The 20,891-nt window shown below is 36.4% G+C and overlaps 1 protein-coding gene across 1 annotated transcript in view; it reads left to right on the top strand.

The window, feature by feature from the left end:
• Positions 1–2,553: 2,553 nt before the first annotated feature.
• Positions 2,554–20,891, top strand: part of LOC107548345 (2-hydroxyacylsphingosine 1-beta-galactosyltransferase) — a 23,714-nt gene continuing 5,376 nt past the window's right edge. The window contains exons 1-4 of the mRNA XM_016229001.1: positions 2,554–2,712; positions 8,874–9,700; positions 14,630–14,772; positions 18,559–18,635. Of these exons, the coding sequence (XP_016084487.1) occupies positions 8,876–9,700; positions 14,630–14,772; positions 18,559–18,635 (1,045 nt within the window). The 5' untranslated portion in view covers positions 2,554–2,712; positions 8,874–8,875. The remainder of the gene's footprint in view (positions 2,713–8,873; positions 9,701–14,629; positions 14,773–18,558; positions 18,636–20,891) is intronic.

The following is a 20,891-nucleotide window of genomic DNA, read 5'->3' as shown; positions in this document are numbered from 1 at the left end:
GAGAGAGAGAGAATAAGAGAATGAGAAAAGGAGCAGGCTTGTGTTAGAAAAAAATGTTTTCGTATAAATTCTCCTTTAATCATTCTAAATCCTAAATACCACTTGGTACCAAGCAGTCATGGCACTGCGAGTCTGTCTTTCAGACTCTGATTCTCTCCCTTTGTATGTCAGACTGGTTTTTAGTTCACTTCTTTCTTTAATTTCTACTGTTTTATTCTTAAGCATTGTTTAAAAGGAGATGTTTGTTTAACATGTTTGAGGAAAATAGTGTTTGGACAGATCCAGAAGAAGAATGGTTACAAGTGGACTTAATGGTTATCATTATGGACAAATAGAGATTATAGCGCTTTGCTTTCTAGGTGTTGGTGGGACAATCCCAGGAAACCTTGAGCAACTTTGGATGCAACTGTCTATAAATGACTGTTCCTAGTAGTTATAGTGCAACCAAGGAAATGTTATTGCCTATAATAACATTTGGTGAAACATGTAAAGTCTTGTTAAGTCATAATATGATGGTTAGCACATGAAATATTTATACGTCACACTTAACACACTACCCATATTTACTCTAAAAAACAAGCAAATATAGCATAATGTTACAAATATCTACTATAGCTGAGTCTGACTAATCTTGCTAATCTCCCTTTGGTAACAACAGTGAACTACTTACATACATACTGTAAGTAGGGCACAATGGGTTTGGACCAATTAATGATGACTCTGAGTAATGGCATGCAAGGCAATTTAGATAAAAGACAGAAACAAATGGTAAGGATTTTGCTGGCTAGCATTAGCCAGTCAGCCCTGACGGACAGATGCTAGGAGTAAAAGTAGCCATGTGTGATGAAATTGTGTAATCTCATGACATCATGACAATTGCCACTGAGATGAATGCTAACGGACTTTGATATTATAGATGTCTTCAAACCTATCAAATACCACACCCTCTATTAAGTACAAAGAACACCAGAAATTCCAGTCTGCATTTAGTTTAACAGGTCAGAGAACTTAATTCTGAGTTAAAGACTTAATTATTAAGGTGTATTAATAAGCGGTGACAGGTAATTTCTGTACCACGTGAATTAGTGAGTAGCTATTTTAGTTTATTTAATTGCAGTTTATATGTTGAGTTTGTTTTCTGATATTTGGTGTGTGCATAAATGTAATATTTTTACTTTCTGGAGACATTTTTTCTATCCATATGAAAATTTCATTCAGCATGCATTCAGCATCAATATATTATTATTTACATTATCTTATTATTTTTATAATTAAAAACAACTTCATATTAGCTACATATTCAAAAACACTTGAACATATCAGCCAACTACAGCTCACTGCAGCATCTACAGAGGCATTAAACCCATAGGAGCCGCACTGGGCTCCTTCAGTTTTCCAGGAATCATTACTTCTCAGAAGCTCAGATGGAAAGGTGACGTTGTCTTTATAACAAAATAGGCATAACAAAGGTTGTACTTCCTGGGACATCTCAAGAAGTTCATCATCAAATGTTTCCAGAAACAATCCATAAATATCTGGTATAGGTCAGTCACAGTATCTGACTCCAACACATTGTATGCTCAGCTAAGGAAATCATTGGCTACAATTTGCCCATTTGAACCACGATTCAGAAAGTTGGTAGTCAAGATCAACCCTTTGCATAATTCTTCAGCTGGTGCTCATTTTAAATACCTGGGGCACTTACTTTGTTATCATTTCAGTCACTTTTTTGACCCTTGTATGCATGTCTAAAGGTTTGGGGTTCTAAACTGTATAACACCCACAGAAGCACTGCACAGAAATATGAGCCGCACCAACTGAAGAGAATCATCAATGATTCAAACACAATCCTCATGTTCTATTTCTCTCTCTCTCACACTAACACACACACACACAAGCACAACACAAACACAAATACTTAATTGTCTTGTGCCCATCTTCATCTAAGAACTATGACGTTTTGGTGAAAAGTTAGGCTATTGTTTATTTCAAAAGTTCTAACTTTTGTGCTTTGAAAACCTATTTTAGAGATTACATTTAGTGGGTTAGGCCTACTTCAGTTGATGTAGCTACTAGTGATAACTTACTTTTAGTGGGCTTAGTATTGTGAACGGCATCTTTACTATTAGAACATAACAATTAATCTTCGAAATTATTAAAACAACTATTACGCACTCAAACAGGCTTAGCCTATTAGCCCATTGTTCGTGAGTAGGTAGGCTATTGTTTAATTGACGTTAAAGGTGGAATGATGTTATTATCTTAAGAAGTTGTCTTAATGATCTCAGTGAGTCTTTATCGTCATATTTATAGCACAGCTCTGCCTAAATAGAAGCGCCGTGACGACGCACCTCAAATGCAAATATATACCTGTGTCGAAAGAGCAAACAACGCACCTGACGCTTCCCAGGGGATTTGAGGGAAGGCCGAAGTCTGTCTATTGTTCTAGCGTTTACACTGCTATGGCTGCACCACTCCCTGCAGTGACTGTGAATTGAGGTTTCGCATATCCCGCCCTCTCTGGAGTTCTGATACACAACGCCCCATCTCTTAACCATTGGGAAAACCACCTCGCCTGTAGTGGCAAACGGGCAGTTTTGACCGGCCAACACCATTTGTGGATTTATGTAAAAGTGTCATAAGCTCAGGAGAGCGAGGGGACGTGAATTTCACAGACATTCGGAGACCGATCTACCGGGTTCACCTGTACAGGTAAGCGGCGAAGGGCGGCGTTTCGGCGTAGAAACAGGTGTTAAGCGCATCATTCAGTGAGCACACAAATAGACTTCTCTACAGGTGGCCTAGGTGTGTCCTTTGGTTTCTCTTTTATTTAGAGGAGATGGCCGACATTTAAAGTTCTGGCACTGCTGCATGTGACATGGTTTGAAGTCTCGCTGTCCATTTGAAACTGAGCTCGCTTTCATGATATGGTTTTTATGTAATACTTTATCATGATGTGTTACAGTACTTGTCACATTATGTTTTTACATTGTTTCCTGAAGACTGAGGAACAAGCGAACGTTTGGGACGTGATCTAAAGATTTCCCTGCTCACTTTTACCGGCCCCATTCATCAATATTTAACCGGCGAGCGATAGTTTAGCAGGGGGCACCTTGAAGTAGGACTGATATTCAATTCCCGTTCAACATCTAAAATAAAGAGATAATGTAAGTTCTGATTGAAATATATCTTACTAGTCTCTGTTATCATAATTTTCTTGTAAGGAATAACATTTTTGGATACGGGGTTAAATATTTATGGTTTGACTGACTTGGCCTGTGACAGGTGTGATGTATTTTTACTTAATGAAAAAAAATGTTTTAAAACTAAATTGAAATATGTGTCAAGTCCTTGTTTGGTATATACCTATGTACTGTATAATTATACAATTTATAGACCTACACAAATTGCCTTAAAGATGTCTAGTCATTTAACCAGTAAAAATTGCTAAAACAAATGTACCCTGTATACACAAAAGTTTTTTTTTCAAAACAGAAGTATATATATTTTAGACTTAAAATATGTTTTTTTTTTAGAGTTGCTCCATTTGACTTGAATAAAATGTGCAATTTCATTAAAATGCATAAAAAAAAAACGTAGTGACCTTGATGGGAGTTTAAAGGGGTCTCTCTGTTTTATGGATTTCTTGTCACATGACAACAAGATGGCTACCTGCATGCATGGTTATGCTACATTGATTATTCAGACAAAACTTTTTCAAAAATGAATAATATTCATACTATATTTAAAATAAAACAAATAAAAATAAAAGATTATGTCAAACTACTTATGCCAACATTTAATGAATCCAGGCCAAAATATAAACATGATCAAACTAGACGAATTCAATGATAATATTGCTAATATTAATTTTGAGTTTTTCCTCAAAATCAATATCATATGTGAATTACATCCTCCAGGCCCCACTTCAGTGCTGAATGAGTGTCCTGTTTAATGTAATGCAAATAAAATAAAATAAATGAGAATAAAAAATAATATTAACAACTCCCACCAGTTATCATACAGCTCTCATTCATTTTTATCAATCTTGTCAAGCATTATAGATTTAGAGGGCATTTAGTAAATGTGTTATGTGTGCAGCGGGGGAAGAGAAGATCCTGTTTGGCCAGTTTAAAGTCTGTTCCTCCATGAGCGCCTTTTGTTTGGACATCTGCTGTCATGATACTGTACCTGTGTGTATTTATTGTGAAATTCTACTGAATAGAACTAGGATTAATCAGAAAAGGTGTGATTGCAGAAGTCTAATGGTTGGGTTTATGATTTTGTGTATATATATACATATATATATATATATATTGGACAGAGATTATTCCTTAACTCTTTGCGTGAGATATTGTCATACACACCAATCCTATCTGTTTTCCATGACATTAGGATTAGTACTGTAAGATATGTTCAGCTGTTTTGTCCTCTTGTGAATAGAGGACATTTTTTTCCTCGAAAAGGATGTGGCCTAGTGGGTTTTGCATTTCTTTGCATATTGAAAGTCCATTCGAACTCACAGACCACGCGCAAAGCATCCATTAGCCAATCGCTTATTCTCACTAACGTCATTCTTTCCAGGTATGTAGTGTCTTCAGTGTGGGTCTTAGTGGGGGTTTGTTCATTAAGCTCTGAACTGAGCACAGTCTTTTTTACAACGTAAGGTCCTAGAATAAGTTTGCTACTGGATGTCTGTATTTCATTTGTGCGGCCATAGTGAAACATTAGAGATTTAGATCAAGTTAATTTGTTGCCTAATTTAGCAGTAAAAATGCCTGTGATGGTCAGTTCACCACTGTTGATTTTATGAATCATGTACTTTTATTCAGTCTTAAAGTATCAAAAATAAAACAAAAGGCACACAAACGCCTTGTTTATCTTCTTTTCATGAGCAGGGAAATCCCCAATTTTGGTTAGAGAAACCCAGATACCTCTAACACACATTCACCCTGATCACACCATGTGAGTTGTTTGAATTTGTTCTGAGATTGTCTGGGTATTCATTATCAGTTATCAGTTATCACAATCATAATAATGTGTCACGTGACCATAGCACACGTGTTTTACTGTGACAAAGTCTTGAAGGCATGTAAAATGCCATGCTGATAACATAAATTTATGTCTTCTTGTGTAGATAACCTCTCCCTCACTCCTAGAAAGTTCCTGTTTAGTGTATATAGTCTGACACATGCACTAAGTTTTAAATGTACAATTCAGTGTTTCTCTTAAAAATTTTACTGTAAGATGAGAATAGTGCTAAATCACAAATGCCCTTAAATAAAATAATTTTTTCATAAAATTATTAATATTAGTCTAAACTTTTGGCTACAACAATCAAACATGGGTGTTTGTTCACTTGTTATTAAGGAAAAATGGAATGCCATTTTTAGATAGACTGATTATCTAATAAACTAATTAGACTAATAAACTGAATTTTTTGAACAATGTTTTTATTTGTCCCAATATAGTCACTTTTTTCCTAATATGAACTTTTTTTGGACCATTTAGATCACACAAACTATAATAGCAACAATATTTATCAGTATTTGTATTTTAAAAACAAGTATATTATGTTTTTATTGTGGTAGTTTAATGATCATATAGTTATTATTGTCAAAAAGCAATTTCGTATCGTCATAAAATAGAACAATGGATGATTTTGAATGTGGAACAATGCGTTATAAAATAAGTTTACAATAGTCTGGAAAATAATCGGTAGCTTAATCAAGAGAATACATTTTTATCAGGTGTTTTTTGTGTGGCAGCCTAAACAACAATGTGATCACATTATCGGCTTTATCGTTCATCTCAGCGTTCTCCATGTGTTTAATAGCGAATGATTCTCCTTTCTGATGGGCAGGAAACCTGAACCACCCATTAGTAACCCAAGCTATGATGTTGCTAGGGTACAGCTTGACTCTGGCAGGGTTGCCATGGCAACCATCAACAGTCAGGTATAAAAAAAGTTGTAATAGTGATAACCCACCTGAAACTGAGAGAGCCAAATGGTGGAAGGGTCACGTTAGAAACAACAGCCGTCGTTTAAAAGCAAGGGAATCGGGAAATTTACCTCAACAGCTGGCTTATATGGCCTGGGAAACATACCTTCTTAGGTCTCCTTGTTCTCCTCACTGAAGCTTCACTATTTCTGAACACCACTAAACACCTGTTGGTTATTTACAGATAGGGGTTATATAGATTTATTTAATCACTCTTGACATTTAAGGACATTATCTAAGGACAGCCATTCTAATTTAATTCTAATTTGCGTTTGGTAAATCTTAAATAAACCAGCAACATTCATAGCTTCCATTTTTCCTGACAGGGACAATGATTTTGTTTCTAAGGAGGGTTCCGTGCAGCATTGTTGTTTTAGCAATCTGAGGGATGAGAAATGTGGCAAACCTCATTTGAATGAATGCCCAAATGAAGATACAATTGTTTGTCAATTTATAAATGCAGACCACTCAGAGTCCTGTCTGCCTTTTAGAGACAACATAGAGAATAAAGACCCCCCTTTCCTTTGCTTTTTTGTTCTTTATGTGCATCTTTGTCTCTCTCCCCTCACACAATGACATACACCTGTTTATTGGATCCCCAGGCACGGTTTCTTGTAGGTTATGTTCTTTAAAACAACCCTCCCTTCTCTCCAAGAATTGTCCTTATACAGAGTGAACAAAAGGGCTGGCAAAATCACTCTGGACCCCTCACATCCAGCACACTCCCTCTTTGAACTGTTGCCATCTGGTCGACACTACAGAGCACTGAGCACCAGAACGGCCAGACACAGGAACAGTTTCTTCCCTCAGGCAATCCATCTCATGAACACTTAACAATAACTGTGGAACACACACTATTTATTCACTCATACACTTATTTATCTAACACACATACTCAGTCTACACCTCAAATTTGCACATAACATTCAGTACCTGTACATACAAAAACTGTCTATTGTAATATACCTGCACATACAACTGTCAATTTATATATTTTTATTCCTTATTTACTTGTTCTATTTTTTTATTATCTGTGTTTTTTGTTCTGTCACTGTTATTCTGTTACACTGTGGAAGCTTCTGTCACGAAAACAAATTCCTCGTATGTGTAAACATACCTGGCAATAAAGCTCATTCTGATTCTGATTCTGATTAAGGTGTGAGACTGAAGAGATGCTTAAAGATGAAAGTCGAGAACACCAAAGCCTTGGGGATTGTTTAAAACATACAATTAATGTCTAGGACTGCTAAGACATGCAGATGTTTTTAAAAATAGTGCTAAGCTGGTTATTGTAATTGGTTTATTGTATTTTTAAGGCACCAACAACTATAATTTTTTTATTAACATGTAATTAGAATAGTCTTATGACTTACAAGCATGAAATGTTAAAACAGAGATTTATTGATTAACATTTTTAGATTTAGTAGCTAAAAACAATGTTAGATTTGGTAAGTTTGAGTCACTTCCATGAATCAGTTCAAACTGTCTCTCAAGATGATTTTGTGTCATTATTTGAAAATGTACATGTTCCAGTGTGTAGGTATATAGGTAAATATTGTTCTTCATTATTGTATTTTGTTAAATTGGTACATACAAATAAAAAAATTCTGAAATATAATTCTTACTTGTGTTCAATTGATTGAAAAGAGTGTGGGAAAACTTACTACAATTATTATCCTAAAAAACATATCTGGGAAAACAAATAGGAATTGGGTACAGTATAAACAACCCATAAATGTTTTAGTGTAGTTGGGAGCACGATGAAGCCATTTTGTGTGAAATATGTCTGTAAAGGTGTATGTTTGCAGATTGTGCAGTAAACATTGCTCACTGTATTAGAGGAAACAATCTACAGTGTCATAGGCCCACACATACTACCTCAGTCATGACGCACATTTTCTCAGACATACAGAGAACACAGTGTGTGTCTTGGACTAGCGGATTGAATTAGTCACTGATTCCAAATGTTATCGCTTTGTATTTGGGTACAAACCCTTTGTACCTACAGCCAAAATGAATGATTTAGATTTAGAACATTTGCACTTTTATGACTATGCAAAGGCTTTGTTATGAAGCTGAGATTCAGGTGAATGGTCAGAGCTCATAAAATTTACAAACACATTTTACAATCATTAACAATAACAGTTATTAACAACTATTTTTTCCAGCTTTAGCTCATGCAACAGTAGCCTACTTAATAGGAGTCCGAAGTTGCTAATTTGAATAATTTGTGCAAAAAAAATCTCTGTTATTTAGCTGTTACCAGCTAAAAGGTGAATACTACCATTAATTCCATTTCTTGCTTTGTGATAACAGCACTACAATGCTAACAAAAGACCACAATGGACTTTCAGTTTGGGAATATGGTTGTTTAGTTTTGCTAATATTGTAACGTGCCTCAGTTGTGCTTTCATGGATGCTAAAATGCTAACAAAAGTATTGATGGTAATACTTTATTTAAAGGTTTAATTCTTGCTATTAACAAACCATTAACTATGACTTTTGCCTCAATAAACTCTTAATTTGGTGCTTATTAATAGTCAGTAAGGTAGTTGTTAAGTATTGGGTAGGATTAGGGATGTAGAATATGGTCATGCCATATATTGGTTATATTATGAACCAAATGTTTTCACCTTGTTAGAAACAGAAAGTTCAAAGTTGTGATTAATGTCACTTTAAGCCTTGGACAAACTATGTGCTTTATAAGTACTAATTAACAGCCAGTATGTTAATAATAGGCATGCTAATAAGCAATAGCGAGAATTGGTCCCTAAACTAAAGTGTTACTGTATTGATTTATGTAGTTGCTCAGTACAAGGGTCAGTGAATGATGGAAGTATCACTAATCATTTGTTGTCTTTCTTTCTGCAGTCATGAAGGCTTTTTTCCTGCTTGCCACAATGCTGTGGTGTTTAGCATCAAGTTTCTCATGGGCAGCTAAGATCGTGGTAGTTCCTCCAATTATGTTTGAGAGCCACCTGTATATCTTTAAGACCCTGGCCTCTGCTCTTCATGCCGAGGGCCATGACACTGTCTTCCTGGTCTCCGAAGGTCGCGAGGTCCCGACTTCCAACCATTATCGTCTCCAGCGCTACCCTGGAATCTTTAACAGCACCTCAGCCGATGACTTCCTCCAATCAAAAGTTCACAACATCTTCTCAGGGCGTCTCACAGCACTGGAGCTTTTTGACATCCTGGACCATTATTCTCAAAACTGTGATGCTGTTGTTGGGAGTGCTTCTGTCATGGAGCAGCTAAAACGTGAACAGTTTGACCTCCTGCTCGTTGATCCCAATGAAATGTGTGGATTTGTCATAGCTCACATTCTGGGTGTCCAGTACGCAGTATTCAGCACAGGACTGTGGTACCCTGCAGAAGTTGGGGCGCCAGCACCCCTATCTTACGTCCCAGAATTTAACTCTCTACTAACGGACCGCATGTCATTGTTCCAACGGGTAGCTAACACAGCAGTGTACCTGGTTTCCAGATTTGGTGTCCAGTTCCTGGTTCTACCCAAATATGATCGCATCATGAGGAAATACAACATCCAGCCATCTGTGTCCATGCATGATCTAGTTCAGAACAGTCGACTCTGGATGCTTTGTACTGACATGGCGCTTGAGTTCCCACGACCCACTCTGCCACATGTTGTCTATGTAGGTGGCATCCTCACCAAACCCCCCAGCCCCTTGCCACAGGTAAGAAACAAGTGCTATTATATTTAAACAATCTCTAAACATTGTTTTACGTTTTTGTATGGCATCACTTTGACGGATTTACAGGATATTGGAACTATGATGACAGTAGCAAGCAAGCATAACTTATCATCACAGTGGAATTAAAGCTACAAGTAAATGGAAATAAACCAGTGGAAATGCTCCTGTGCATAAGTGTACTTAAATAACTACTACATTTAACTACTTATTCATTAGTTACTTATTAATGTGTGAACTAACCCTTTAATTTGAATCAGCTGAGTCATTTTTTGCCACCTGTAAAAGTGTGATAAATCCGAGGGGTTTGATGCAGTTTACAATGATCTAAGAAAATCCCGTTTTTATTGTACCAGTCTTTTTTATGGACACTTGTATTTTATATATATATTAATAACTACAGTTGAATGAGCCAGTCAGTTCAAGTTGGCCTTTCTCAGCCCTCTTCATGGTTGCACTAAAATCTAAGATACTGGCATCATACACTGTCTAATGGTCTGACAAAATCCAAATTTTCAACATTTGGACTTCCCCTATGGGACAATACACACTGAGCTGCCCTATAGAACTGTCTTTTTTTATGAACACTTTAATTTTGCACGGGCCTATACACACAAAGTCAGCTATTGTGCAATCAGCCTGTTTTGTGATGATGTTTCCTGGACACAATAGAGGGTGCATTAAAGCTAACCATCAGGCTTTATACTAGAGGCAGTGGTATAATGAAATCCAAATTTTTGAACCGACTCTACCATTCTTTTTTATGAACACTTGAAATGATAGGCCAAGTGTTAGCTTTAGCCCACCCTCTATGGTGCCTGAGAAAGGAGAGTTGTGTTGTGGTTTAATTCCATTGTGTTGTGGCTTGATGTTGTAAAATTATGTTATGATTTAAAAAATGTTGTTTTGTTGTGCTGTACTGGGCCACTGTAGCATTCACTGTCCGAGAAAAAGTGCAAAAATTTTACCTTTAGGGGTACAACAACTTGAAGGGACACCTTTACATTTAGATTACCTTTGCCATCGTCTAACATTCACTTAATCTTTAAAAACACTAATAATTTAATAACACTGTCAAATGTAATCTTTAGCAAATATAATAACATTCATTTTCATACTGTACATTATAATTGTACATTATAATACTGTACACTAAATTTAGCATTTAAAATGAATGATTACAGTTTTTAGTGTTTTTTTATTTATTTTTTATTTAGACAAATTAGTACAGAATTTTATTATCACCCATTTATCAGTTTTTGGCCATAGCATGAAAATAATTGAGCCTACATCTTTTATTGCCTACTAGTTCACATTCTGGATGGAAAACTAACAAACTAATGAATATTTGGATCAGATTAACCATCAACATGTGTTTGTCTGCTCCACAATCCGCTGCTGGGACTACAGTTGCAGTTTGGAACAATTTCTGTTCCAAAGTTCCCTTGTTCTTTCAATAAATGCATTGTGTGCACATGCAGTGCTTTTGAAGCTTGAGATCATGAATGTCAGTAAAATTACATCATTTTCTAATAATGGGGATCGACTGATGCATTTTCATTTCAAGATTTTCAGGATTGGCAAATATCTCCAGCCTCACACAAAATGGCCAAACTCCAAAATGCCACAACCCACTCCCTCAAACAAGTGACCTAGGTCCACTTTCCAGTTTAAAAATAAATAGGCCGGATGAGGTGAAAATAAACAAGTAGCTATATAAACATATATCCAGAAAATATCCAGTGTATTTAAGTCATTATTATCGCTGATAATATGAAGTTTTGATTTTGCCACCAGGGCGTTATGGTCACAAAGGCTGTTCTTATCAATGCCGGTGATTGCGCAGAGCTGTCCACTGAATAGGAGTGGGGGTTCTGAACCTAAGCTTGCACTTTTGGAATACCAAGCACCCAAATGGCCTCATTGTATGCTGCGGAGCCATAATGCAAATAGCGTGTTTGTCGGTGCAGGGTGTATGAGTGTGTGTTTATGTGTGTAAATGTGCCCATTGTTGGGTGTGCATGAAGGACACTGAGACCAGTGTGAGGAGCGGACAGTCAGTGCCAGGCCAATGCAGGCCGTTCAGCTGCAGCTGGACTCCCTCAGCCAGTAAAAAATCAGGTCTTACACAAAAAAACCTACTCATTTTGTAGCTATGCTAACTGCTAACACAAAAGGCTTACACTAAGTCTCATTTACCATAATGCACTTTCTATTTACCATATACCATATTTGCACTACTTACCATAATGACCAAGAGTTGCTTAGCATTGCTAATATTGTAATAGGCCACAGTCGTGCCTTAATGAATGCTAAATGCTAACACAAAGCCTTACTCATCTTAGATTTTTATCTTGCATTTTTGGAATATGTAAATATGTAATATAATAATCAACAGCCAAATCTCAGCAATATGAACCAACAATTTAAAACTAATCAAAAGGTTAAAATGGCAAGCTCATGTTTTTGGTAAAGCACTTATTGCTCACAATAATTTAAGTTTATAATTTGAACTATAAATCTGTCCTTTTTAAAATAATAGTTTTTGTTGTAGGAATACTTTTCTAGGTGGATTAACCTCTGTCACGTATTGCCAATTTTTACTCAGTATGATAGAAACATCATGTCCCTTTTCTGGCAATTTTGCACATATTGTGTGAAATTGCTGGGTTTAACAACATTATTTTGCAAATAGATGAAGTTGTAGACATGTTGAATGTGACAGACCGCATTTTCATACTCTCACATGGCTTGCTCTCGCTTCAATGTAAAATGATCTGAAATCAAATGACAAAATATCTTTGGCTGACACAAATGTTCCAGAGCCGTCTATTTCATTTTCCCACCTTGGAGTTTAATATTAGCCATACAGTACCTCCTTTTAGTCTTAACTTTGTGTTAATGTTCTGCTTTAAATGCCTTATTAAAGCTAAGGTCATCTTTTAATACTAAATCCAGCCAAGAGCAGTGAGGGGCTTTTCTTTTTCTGGTCAGTATTGTTGTTTGTGGATGGATGTACCGAGGTTTAACACATTTTTAAAAGTCAGCTGACACAAGCTGAGGTTTTATCCAATCTGGCTCTTGAGCTAAAGTGGGTTTGACACACCTGGACTAAAGTCTTATTTACACCACTTAAAAAAGACATTTGTACATCCCATTAATTTCTTTTTCCATTGTGGTGGCATTACAATTGCCATTGAAAATGGCATTTCTCTGTGGTTGACATAATAGGTAAAACAGGTTTTGAGAAATCCTAATCATGATTTTTTTTCAGGTTGAAGGATTTTTAGTCTTTGTCAAAGGTAAAGTAGCTTCCCACAAAGCAATTTTTCTCTGGCCCAGCTCCGGCCCACACAACCAGCTTTTGCTTGGCCCACATACCGCAATGTATTACGGTACTAGTGTGGACCAGGTCTGGATTCCAGACATGGGCCATTACTGGCCCAAGTCTCAGCCAAGTTAATTACCCATAACTGGCCCTGAATTGGGCCAGATCAAAATGTAACAATGGAACCAAAACACAACCTTAAGTAAACCATATCAACACCAATCTTTAACCAGAACGCCCAAAACTGAGCCACACCTGAGCCTGATCCAGGTGAACTAAACCTGGCAGACAAAATATGGGCCATAAAAGAGCCATATCTCAGCCACCTGTAGGACCATAGCTGGCCCTATTCTGATCCTATACGCTGGACCAGATGGGTTCCACATGTCAGCACCGATTGACCCCACAGTGCAGACCTTTAGGTTAAATTAATTAGCTTATTACTTCCATTTATCTATTGACAAAGTACCAGCAAAACATTTACAAACTATCAAAACGGCTGATCTACACATAAAATGTGATTAAAAGCTCAAACTTTCATTAATAAGAGCTCAAATCTATAGTTAGCTTACCTCTTTCACATATGTAAACACATAATTAAACACGCAACATGAGCTTTATGTTATGCATTTTAAAAATATATTTCAATATATTTAACAGTGTTTCACATATATGTGAATATATTACCTTTCTGTATGGGAAAACATTGGGATTTTACTCAAAAATATTTGAAATGGATTTTAAATTTGGGTCAAGATCGGCCATACTTATGTGGCCCACATATCTATATTTGACATTTGGGCCAAATACTACATTTGACATCTGGCCCATGTCTTGTGTGCTGTCTTAAACCCGGTACCATCTCTGCCAAACCCGGGCCATGTTTGGCCCACATGCTGCATGCCAGTGCCGGATGAATGCCAGCTGTGCCAGATGCATGCCAAATCTGGGCCAAATTTGTTTGCTGACTGGGTTGAGACATGTCCACACTTTATAAGCATTTTATATTATGAACCAAATGTTTTCACCTTGTTAGAAATAGAAAGTTCAAAGTTGTGATTAATGTCACTTTAAGCCTTGGACAAACTATGGTGCAATGTGCTGGTGAATGCTGATAATAAGTTGCATTCTTCAGCCATTTCATTGCATGTTTACAACAGCAGAACCTCATAAAAAACGTTTCATATTGTGTTGCTAACAAACCTTATGTTCTCTTCTGTTCAAAGTGCTTACCATAGTATCAGATGGTAATACTATGGTACTTTGATGTGTACTATGGTAATGAATAATTACCAGATTCATATACAGTGGTATTTATGTGCAGTTGTTATTTTTACGGCGATATTTATAGCTTATCTGACCTCTAAAATAACTTTTATTGTAACCTACTGTAGTCATTTTAAATTATATTTTCAAGTCAAACAAAACAATTTAGTTTAAATGCTACCACATCTACCATGAAATTCTTTGAAATGTTTGGTCTGGCTTTTGATTTCCATATAATGTTGAATTGCTTTGTCTTGTGAATATAGTCTCCACAAATGTCCTCGATTGTTGAACTGTGTATTTGATTTGCGTGTGTACAGGAGTTTGAAGCCTGGGTGAAGGATACAGATGAACATGGTTTCGTAGTGGTGTCATTTGGTGCAGGAGTGAAGTATCTGTCAGAAGACATTGCTCAGAAACTTGCTGGAGCCTTGAGCCGTCTTCCCCAGAGAGTCATCTGGAGGTACTGCTGTTCATTTCTTCTTTCATGTTTTTCCAAAAGATCAAACCACCAGCGTATCTTTCCATTATAGTTTTTTTTCTTCTATCAAATAGTATCCATTGGCAACTGACCTGTGGTGGCGGGTCAATGATAAGTGTGTGGCTACAACTAACTATTTTGTTTTCCATTTCCAAACCAGTAAACCCTCATTCAAAATGATCTGATGGTTTCGTTAGACTTTCCAATGGTTTCTAAATGCAAAACTTTATGAATTCATTTTGGACAAAAGCATTGTACAGATTCACTTGTTTATTGAGAGTATTGTCAGTAATTATGATGAATCTCAGTATGTTTGTTTTAGATCCCAATAAATCTTCATCCTTTGTTGGCAGTGGAGGGACATTTGATCCTTTGAGATGGTGGTACACAAGTCATGATCCTCTTAAAATCTTAAAAAGAAAAAAAGAAAATGTGATGATTATTCAATCCGTGTATCATTCGATCACTCGAAAAACGAGAATTCAGCTTAAATTTTCGTTTTTCGTTCATGGGTGGAAAAATGAATAAACAGCTTGAATATTTGATTTCTACATGTGGGCGGGAATTAAACGCCCCTTTCTGCTGATTGGTCAGCCGAAGATCAAACCGTGCCGTCATCAGTTCTTCTGCAGTATCACGCAGCAGAATAATAGTCCTCAGCTATCATTTGACTGTTTGTTTGATGAAAAAATATGAAATGTAGTTGCAATAAATGCGTTAAGAATCCATACAACTGCAGCAGTGGAGGACTATTATTCTGCTGCGTGATACTGTGGAAGAACTGATGACGGCACGGTTTGATCTTCGGCTGACCAATCAGCAGAAAGGGGCGTTTAATTCCCGCCCACATGTAGAAATCAAATATTCAAGCTGTTTATTCATTTTTCTACCCATGAACGAAAAATGAAAATTTAAGCTGAATTCTTATTTCTCGTTTTTTGGAAAAATTTTTTTTCGTTTTCTAATTTTTCTACTTTCAATATTAAATCAAAAAACGAATGATCGAATGATACACGGATTTTATTCTGATCATCATTTTGTATTTTGTTTTGTTGTGTTGTAAGAGTTTAAATCTTTCTCTGTAATGCACGTTCATTACAATAGGCTCAGAGAAAAATACTCTCTAAACTGGTTTAAAAATGGTTTTTGAAACCCCAACCTTAATTTATATAGGAATTATGGGGCCCTTCACCCAAAAATTTATGTGGAACACAAAGATAGAAATTGTATAAAGAATTGTACTGTTTGAATGGGAATTGGGAACTACTGTACAAAAAAAGTAGAGCATACAATACAACTTGTGCTACAATCTAAGTAATCTGAAGCCATATTATAGCTTTGTGTGAGGAATAGACAAAATTTTTACTTTACTACAAACGTGGAACCACTTTATTGATAATCATGGCAATTTTGCCATCTTTAAAGCTGGAAAGCCTCAGTTCCCATAAGGGATTCATTTTATGGAAACGAGCGAACACAGTGAAAGAAATAAAGCCTGGAATCACATGAGGGTTAATAAATAATGGCAATATTTTCATTTTTAAGGGAATGATTTATTTATATAAAATTGTATATGAAGCAGAATTGATAACATAATTTAGGATTTGAGAGGTGATCCTCTTATAAATTAGCCCAGCTCAAAAATATGTTACTAGTGCATGTAAACTGTGAATTTCCCATTGGATTAATTTTGTTTCTTTAACATTTTTTTTTTTGTGTGTGAACCTGCATGGGTATAAGTGAACCTGCATGGTTATAAATAGCAGCACCTGTTGTTGTCATAGGCAGTCACATTGTCATGACTCCCGTAGTCATGCCATATAATCTCAGTTGCATTCTTGCATTCAAGCAAATGTGCCATGGCTTCACTAATGAGGACACAGATGGGAATGGAAATGCCCAGGGAACACACACACACACACACACACACACACACACACACATAAATATACTGTATAGATAGACACACTCCAATGAGCTGAAACAATATATCACTCTTGTAACGTATTCAGACATGAAGTCATGAACATATGGCCTCAACTCTTTCCCTGTCACACTGCGCATAGATTATAGTAATGTTAATTAGAGTCACTGACTGCTGTCAGGTTTCTTAGTAACTGTAGAATGTTTGTCATTAGGTTTGGCACATACTGGCCTTTAGGCTGTGTGTGTTTGCTCACCAGTGACAGAGAACCCCAGCGCTTTACTAAATCTCAAGCCAGACGTCAAGACAATGGCTTCATATAATCTTCACTGGAGACCTCTTGTTGTATTGTTAGTTTAATTAGCAGATGTCCAAAGGCTCTTAAAGCCAATATAAAATCACATGCTGAAGTAACATTTCTTATTATTATCAATATTAAAAACAGTTGTACTGCTTAATATTTTTGTATAGATAGACACACTCCAATGAGCTGAAACAATATATCACTCTTGTAACGTATTCAGACATGAAGATTAGAGTCACTGACTGCTGTCAGGTTTCTTAGTAACTGTAGAATGTTTGTCATTAGGTTTGGCACATACTGGCCTTTAGGCTGTGTGTGTTTGCTCACCAGTGACAGAGAACCCCAGCGCTTTACTAAATCTCAAGCCAGACGTCAAGACAATGGCTTCATATAATCTTCACTGGAGACCTCTTGTTGTATTGTTAGTTTAATTAGCAGATGTCCAAAGGCTCTTAAAGCCAATATAAAATCACATGCTGAAGTAACATTTCTTATTATTATCAATATTAAAAACAGTTGTACTGCTTAATATTTTTGTGGAAACTGTGATGCATTTTTTTTTTTTTTTTTTAGAATTCTTTGATGAATAGAATGTTGCAAAGAACAACATTTGTTTGAATTACTGTAGAAATCTTTTGTAGCAATATAAACGTTTTAACTTCACTTTCAATTAATTTAATATGTTCTTGCTGAATAAAAGTATTAATTTCTTTTAAAATAAATCTCCAAACTTTTAAATAGTGGTGTGTTTCCTGTTTTTATACTGATTTATTAGTGCATCTTCTAAACACAAATTGTTTGTTCTCGTAATCTGAATATTATTCTCTTTTCTGCTGATGTCAGTTAGTCCATGTGGTCAGCAAAAAATGCTAATCAACTGCATTAGTAGCTTTTTAGGCATTGTTTTAGACAACTGTTGTAAGTAAAGCAGCCTTTCAATAATGATGCCAGTAGTTACCACAGTAATTTACTTCATCTTCCAGGTCGCATCCGACATTGTTTTTGCTGTTTGAATATTCTGTTTCATTTGGAAAAATTAAACAGCCATCACTTTACATAGTCAAATGGGTTGCGAATACAGTTTCATGTTGCCTTCAATGCCTTTCTCAAAAGTACAATGGTTGTAGCTCTTCATGTTTCGTCAAACCTCATGTGTAATGTTTATATGTAGTATCAAGTTTATATGTAATATATTGAATGCATTACTGCAATAATGTCTTTATCGGCTTTACAAGGTTGAAGGAATCTATCTGATTCCTGTCTGATTGTTTTTTATATTTTTCTTTTTATTTCTCAATGTAAGCTTTGGTATTAATCTAATCTATGCATGCAAAATATTTGGTCTCTGTCTCTCTCATATCTTTGTCTCTAATGCACTTTTCCTTTTCAAATCCAAATTCCTGATCTCACTCGTATCTATGATGCTTTGAATAACTAACAAATTCTTAATTCTTGTCAGCTGATGATTGTCTAATCCACAATGTTTAAAGAGTTTGTAGAATGGGATGCCTGTATCTCAATGAGTTTAATCTCTCTGCAGGTTCTCTGGAGTTCCTCCCTCCAATCTGGGCAACAATACTAAACTAGTGGACTGGATGCCACAGAACGACCTGTTGGGTAAGTATCATCGTATCTCTCACTAAATGCCACTGAGAATTCAGAAATGCATATGAAGTTTGAATGTTCCCCACTGCAAAAAATAATAATAAAAAAAAATATATATATATATATACAGGTGCATCTCAATGAATTAGAATGTCGTGGAAAAGTGTATTTATTTAACCATTTATTTCAGTAATTCAACTCAAATTGTGAAACTCGTGTATTAGCAATTCACAAAAAAATTTTTTTTATTGGTCATATGAAGTATTCTAATTTGTTGAGATGGGTGAATTGGTGGGTTTTTGTTAAATGTGAGCCAAAATCATCACAATTAAAAGAACCAAAGACTTAAACTACTTCAGTCTGTGTGCATTGAATTGATTTAATACACGAGTTTCACAATTTGAGTTGAATTACTGAAATAAATAAACTTTTCCACGACATTCTAATTTATTGAGATGCACCTGTATATATACAGTGGGTACGGAAAAAATAACTTAAATGATTTTAGCAAATGGCTGCAATATAACAAAGAGTAAAAAATTTAAGGGGGTCTGAATACTTTCCGTACCCACTGTATATATTTCTGTCATGACAACTCTCAGAGGGATTGGCATGGTAATGTACATGACAATGTTAATGTATTTGGTCTTGGCGGAATAGATCTGATACACTGCTCCTGCTGCTGCGGCAGAGCAAGTACCGAGACTTGCTACTGCCAATACATCCACAACATGCTGCTGTGAGCATGTAAGAAATATTGCTAAATATAACATACATGAAATAACCCCCATATAGCGTACATGAATTACCTCGTAGCAGATCTATACAGGTGGATCTGGGGAAGGTGGAGGGTTTCTGAAGCAAGCTGCAACTGCTACAGCAAACACTAGTCATATATTTGAACGTTGCGCAGCAATCTCATTGGCTACTGATACTAGGGCTGTCGCGATAACCGCAATATTGCAATACCGCGCTATTGACGAGCAAACCGCAAAGGAATGCAAGAACCGCAGCAACCGCGATTTTTCCGTGTTTTCTTTTTTCGTAAGGTTATGCCCTTCTCGATTTACACTTAATGCATGTGGACTGAATATTAAACAAGTTAGTAATGATAACACAATGTGTACCATGCTGATTTGTACAGAGGCTCCGTAGATTTGCACTTAACAAGCCTAAACAGACAGTGAATGAGAGAGCGATCGACTGAGCGCGTGCGATTACTTGCGTCTGTCCTCCAGGCAGAGTCATATATATTTGTGAAAATAGGTTGTCATGTTCAAGGAAAGTGAAATCTCTGTCTTAGCATCGACGCATAGCTGGTCAGCTGAGCCTTCTAAAGTGGCGCTCAAAGTTAAAATGATTTCAACAGCTCGTTTCATTATGTCTCTCTTTGAATGAATGAATCAGCGTTTTTGAACGTGTAGTTGAATGACCGTCACGTTCCACCACCTTGTGGCGCAACACTGTAACTGCACTGACTGACAGCCCGTCTAGAACGCGCGCAGGAGGAAATATCAATAGAAAGTCTCTTGTCCAGTCAGATTAGAAAATCAGATTACAACTAGGCTAACTGTTATACATATATGCTAACGATAGCCTAACGATCTTATTGTCAGGTTTATGTTCTGAGTTAGACCTATCGGACTGCGCCATCTAGAGTTTCATGCCAGAACTATATATATAAAATTTAAAAAATAATAATATTATTACATTATTAAGAAATGAAGAAATGTTTTATAGGGGTCATATGATGCGATTTCAATTTTTCATTTCTCTTTGAAGTGTTACAAGTTCTTGGTGCATAAAGAAGTTCTGTAAAGTTGCAAAGACTAAAGTCTCAAATCCAAAGAGATTTTCTTTATAAAAGTTAAGAGTCAGCCACACCTACCTAAAACGTCTCGTTCTAACACGCCCCGACATATCTACATCACTATGTGGGAAGATTTGCATAACGCCGCCCAAATGTTCACGCAAAGAAAGAAGGCGTAACTTTTATTCTCGCTGTAGTATTGTTGACGCTGCAGCCATGTCGTGAAGGTGCTGTGTGCTTCGTTGTGAAAGTGAAAGCCCTCCGGCCGTTCCTCACTCTAGCCCCCGGCCTCTGCTCACTCTAGGCAGCCGCCGCTCACTCTAGCCCACCGTGTGCGACGCTGTGTTTCGTTGTGAAACCGAAACTACTTTGTTTGGCCTTCCAAAAGAGGACACGACTAGAAATCAGTGGTTAAGTTGTATTTACAACACTGTTCCAGAACACTTCAACCCAAATAT

The sequence above is a fragment of the Sinocyclocheilus grahami genome, unplaced genomic scaffold, assembly GCF_001515645.1.
Source record: "Sinocyclocheilus grahami isolate Dianchi unplaced genomic scaffold, SAMN03320097.WGS_v1.1 scaffold346.1, whole genome shotgun sequence".
NCBI classification, from domain to species: domain Eukaryota; kingdom Metazoa; phylum Chordata; class Actinopteri; order Cypriniformes; family Cyprinidae; genus Sinocyclocheilus; species Sinocyclocheilus grahami.
This window is presented reverse-complemented; position numbering and strand designations above follow the sequence as displayed.